Source organism: Sinocyclocheilus grahami, unplaced genomic scaffold, assembly GCF_001515645.1.
Source record: "Sinocyclocheilus grahami isolate Dianchi unplaced genomic scaffold, SAMN03320097.WGS_v1.1 scaffold918.1, whole genome shotgun sequence".
NCBI lineage: Eukaryota > Metazoa > Chordata > Actinopteri > Cypriniformes > Cyprinidae > Sinocyclocheilus > Sinocyclocheilus grahami.
Genome location: NW_015506097.1, coordinates 113833 through 119270, shown reverse-complemented (window position 1 = coordinate 119270; position 5438 = coordinate 113833). Strand labels below are relative to the sequence as shown.

Genomic DNA, 5438 nt, shown 5'->3' with positions numbered 1-5438 from the left:
TTTTATATTAAAATTATTGTAAATTAATACATTCTTATTATATTAAATATTATATGTACATTATTTTATATAGAAATATTTAAAATTATTACATTATTATTGAATTAAATTATTTAAATTAAATTATTTGTGGAAATGTATAATTAATAAATTATTATTTATTTATAAATAATAAATTATTATTATAACTTATTATTTATAAAAATATAGTAGGAATATCCCACATTGCAGTATTTATATATAATAATAATATTAATATTTATTTAATAATTTATAATAATAAAAATAAATAAATAATTTATTAATTTCATGTATTTGTTATTAATTTTATTATTATTTAAATCCTATGATATATATATATATATATATATATGCATACTTTTTTGGCATCCCAGGTAAACTTTTAATGGCATATTTGTGGCCCATTAATTAAAAACCACTGCTTTATGTGAATGAAGCGCTGCATTACCCAACCGCTTAATGAAAAATGCCATCATGTTAATGATTTGTTAGCTCCATAATGTCTCGCTCTGTTGAAAATACAAATCAAACCTTGACAGAATATTATGTCAGAATCATATGCTCAGATATGCAAAATATTAATCAGCCAAACAATCTTATGTAATGTTGTTTGTTTACATCTTTTGATGTAGTTTGATCGATCAGCACAAGTATGAGGGGTAAATGAAACCTCCTGCAGTGTCTCGTCTCGTAGACGAGACACTGCATGTAGATGACAAAAATAGTAATTAAACCCACAGTAACTTGAGCAACACATAAAGCTGGTTTGATTACTCTGGTTAAGCAGATAGATGAGCAAATAAACACGTAATAAGCCGAGGTTTGTGCCTGAGGAACGTCATTAGATCTGTCCGTTTAGCCAGAGGGAGATCTTACCGATCCTATATTTCATGAAGTGCTCTTTAACGGCTGCTTAATTATGAATGGGGACAATCTGGGGCCATTTGGAGAGCAAAACGTGCCCGTCAGGCCCCATCTGCCACAAGAGGCGTCTCTTTGATTCGCCACTTATACCGGACACTTGGTCCCACTGGGACGAGTTAAACTATCCAGCGCTGATGAGGGTAGAGCCCGTTCTCATGAAACCCATGAATTATTTAGGTGAAATTGCTTGATCTGAACGGGGTCCGTCGGGGAGATGAACTGAGCCTTTGAATAATGAAGGGCCGTTTGGGGGAGGTGACGACGGGCGTGATCGTATAATTGTGAAATCTGTGTCAGGTGGTCGGGCCAAACATAATGAGAGTCTTTTTAAGATGGGTTATTCTGGTATGTGGTTAGTGGAACAGGAGAATGATGTGAGCTGCGTCCAAACGTTTTGCGTCATATCAGCTAATGGTGGGTGAATTGAAAAAATAAATAAAAGTATTATTATTATATTTTAGAAATTATTTTAATAATAATAATACTAATGCATGGCTGCTAAGAAGTTTAAATAATTTTTTTAATCAAAATAATTTGATTATTTTGTGTGTGTGTGTGTACTTGTGTGCCTCTCTATAGCCGTGTGTTGGTTTCATTTCATTTTAATCTTAAATATCTGCCAAAAATGACTTGTTGATTTAGTTTGTTTGAAGTCTTTCATCTTATTTACTCCGATAAAAATTTGCAAGTCATTATCAATCATTTTATCATTATAAAAATAATGCAGAATGCATGGCTTGTAATAAAAATACATATTTAATTAAATAATTTTATTAGAATAGTTTTTATTCATATATAGTATAATTAATGGCCAGTACGAATTATAATTTTTATAATTATTAATTAAAATAATTGTATTAAATTGTTATTTTAATAGTAATAATAATAATGATTATTTTATGTATATATACATTTCTTACAGCCCTGCATTATACATTACTACTTTATTTTATTATAAAAATTCTTATATAATATTTTTATTAAAAGTGTAGTTTTGTTCCTATGACAGATAAATATATATATATTTCTTACAGTTTCTTACCGCATTTTTAAAATTGTATTATTGCATTAGTTTTATTAAAATGTTATTAAAATTAAAATTTTTATTAAAAGTGTATTTTTGTTTGTTTTGGCAATTGAACCCTGAAGCCTATTTGTCTTGAATTTTTAGGTATATTAACATATTTAAAAACAACAACAAAAAAATGTGGCATCCCAGGTAAACTTCTGCAGGTAAATACTGTTCGAGCTGTGGCAGATTATTAGATTTCATTTGCAAACTGCTTTTATGTCTTTGAATCACTTATGTGAGGGTCAGATTTAGTTCTTACAGCTTGATTTAACCCATGTGTTATGTTGTAGATCTTCATAAAGCTGTCTGGCTAGTTGCCGGCCAATTTCTATTCTTGTTTGGTGTCTGATGTGTTCATTTTGGATGCTGTCTGAGCCTTTATGTTTCTATTATTTTTGAATGTTGGGATATGGATGAGCTGATAACGTTTGGTCATGTTTTCTTTAACTCTAATGCCCACTATCTTTAGAGAAAGAGGTTCAGGAAGTGAAGGCTGCTCTTCAAGCGATGTTGTCACAGCTGAAGGAGGAGGAGGAAGAGGATGAAGAGAAGTATTGTGATGTAGAAGAAGAACAGGTTGAAGATGAAGAGCTCGAAGAGGAGCATTACTTTAGTGACAGCTGGGAAATCTGAACAGACTCGTGATTTATTTTTAGGTGCCTGTGAAAGTCTGTTTTCATACTGTCATCTTGCACTGAGCTCTAGCACTTAAAGAGAATAGTTCATCTTTTTCTACTTTCATCTACTTGCCCACATGTAATTTCAAAAGCATTTGCCCTATGTTTACTCTATGCTACGTTTTAGTCTTTTGTTGAGGTTGCCAGTACAAACCACTATCCACTAGGGCTGTCAAAAAAAAAATGTGAATTTCGAATATTCGCCGAATAAAATAAAAAAATACACATTCGAATGCAAAAACGTTGATCTAGAGGGACGTCTATCAGCCTTGCACTCGCGTCTCGCACAAGAGAGCGGCATGTTTAGAAAGCCATGTAAAATTAATGCAAGTTCAACTTTTAAAAAACATGTCTAAAAGACGTTATGGCAGTTTTTCCCCATCCCACTGTATCTCATGTTTTTAAATGGAGAAAGTAGCCTACTCTTTGTGATTGGTTTTCGGTCCTTTGTATTAAACTATACATACATGCATGGTGCTGGTTTTTTTTTTTTTTATTGTTTATTATATATATATATATATGGTTTATAAACATTATTTGAAACATTATGCACTTTTTTTTCAAAGATAGTCGTGTTATTTTATTACGCTTTGAAGAAACGTGCATAATATTTAGCTCGATGCGCCCTCTTGTGGCTTCAGCAGAGAAGCCAAAATCTTCGAATTTTGATATATAAGTAGAAAATTCGAATTTAGTTTTTCAGTCATTTTGACAGCCCTACTATCCACTTTCATTGAAAAGTTTCATTAATTTTAGTTTCATGCAAGTGAGAAAATAGTGTTTGGAATGACATGTGGGTGAGTAAATGTTGACAGAAATCATTTCTGGGTGAATTATTTCATGATTAGGACCACTAACCTTGTAAATCTTGTCAGGAGTTGCCTTAAAATACAAAATATAACTGGTATCAGTGTTGCCAACCACTATTTTATTCTTATCCGGTTTATTTATTTAGCTTACTATATTTTGCAGCTGTTTCTTATGCTGATACGTCACATTGCAGAGGCCTGATTTTGGAGCTTCAAGTTATTTTAGTATATTTAACAGCATGACATCCTATTTATTTATTTAAACTGCTTTGATAGATCATTATTATTAAAAAATATATAAGTCTGGGACCAATTTTTTTTTGTAGGTATAAAGACCAATAAATCTGAAAAAAGTAAATGGAAACGTACTTGTCAGTTCAGACAATGAGCTCAGGATTGAAATGTAGCTTCCTCAACTCATTTCCGCCGTACAATTGAACTCTGAACAGTGTTTTCAGGTTCATGACAGACGTATGTGGTGCTTTGACTGTAACGACTGTTTTTCTGTCCTGCTGATGTTCTGTGAATTATAAGGGCCATGTAGCATCAAGAGCCTTTTTTAAACATTTTTTGTAATCATCTCCTTATTTGAAGCAGGTGTTTTTTTTAAGTCTTAATATATTTTACTTTTTAAACAAAGCACTTTTAAAATGTAAGCTGTTTTTGTCTTTGTTACCTGTGGATTTTCACCTGTAGTGAAAATGTCATTTGCTTGTTTGTACTAATCCCATGAATGTATATTTGCATGTTCATCATCTGGTTTTACTCACCTTTTTTTTTTTTTCATTTTTTCCCAATACTTAAGTTGTTAGTATGATACTTTTCTTGTTTTTAAATACATTAGATACCCTTGCAAAAATGCCTTTGTATTTTTTCCCCCCACAAAACACCCAAGTTTAGTTAGTAAAATAGACGACACAAAATGCTAACAACAGGCATCTTAAATGCTTAAAGTCATAATGAAAAGACATTCACCATCCGTTTGTGTAATATGAATTGGTACAGATCTGGAGAAATGTAGCATTGCATCAGTGTCTCAGCAATGGATGCTCTGCAGTGAATGGGTGCCGTCAGAATGAGAGTCCAAACAGCTGATAAATACATCACAATAATCCACAAGTAATCCACACCACTCCAGTCCATCAGTTAATGACTTCTGAAGCCAAAAGTTGTGTTTGTATATTTGTTTTGGACTGTTTTGGCTTGTAAACGGTGCTTGATCTGTGCAAATTTCCCTCCTGATTCAGACCAGAATACTTTTTCTATGGCGGAAGTGTTATTATGGATAGAGGACTTGTATTTTAGCCAGAAGCAACCGTTTTAAACGTCTTGATGGATTTGTTTCTTACAAACATGGCTTTTGGCTTCACAAGATGAACTGGAGTGGTGTGGATTACTTGTGGATTATTGTGATGTTTTTATCAGCTGTTTGGACTCTCATTCTGACGGCACCCATTCACTGCAGAGGATTCATTGCTGAGCAAGTGATGCAATGCTACATTTCTCCGAATCTGATGAACAAACAAACTCATGGATGGCCTGAGGGGGAGTACATTTTCAGCAAATCTTCATTTTTGGGTAAATTGTTCATTTAACAATCTATCTCAAACCCTTGAGTTTGATCAGATGAGCGTCACATCATCTCTCAACAATGCACACATCCAGCAGAATAATATTCCAGGCTTATGAGCGGCACATGCATCAGCTGGAGGCGGATCACCTGTGGCACCTGCACCGTTCAGTGGACGGGTACAATCTTGTCTCCTAATTGAATCTTTGGTTATGCCACGTTGCCGATGCTCAGGTGGATTCGTTTCGCCCTTCGCTATGGAAACAGACCGGTTGATGTGTTTGCAGTACACACATCATGTAGAACTGCTTCTTATTTTACGCTTATTTACTGAAGGAAATGTAAAGTAGGTTCTTAGATGTCTT

At 33.2% G+C, this 5438-nt stretch overlaps 1 protein-coding gene across 1 annotated transcript in view; it reads left to right on the top strand.

The window, feature by feature from the left end:
- The window catches only part of LOC107564234 (disrupted in schizophrenia 1 protein-like), a 68006-nt gene extending 64993 nt beyond the window's left edge, over positions 1-3013 (top strand). The window contains exon 14 of the mRNA XM_016249249.1: positions 2478-3013. Coding sequence (XP_016104735.1) covers positions 2478-2650 — 173 coding nt within the window. The 3' untranslated portion in view covers positions 2651-3013. The remainder of the gene's footprint in view (positions 1-2477) is intronic.
- Positions 3014-5438: the final 2425 nt, after the last annotated feature.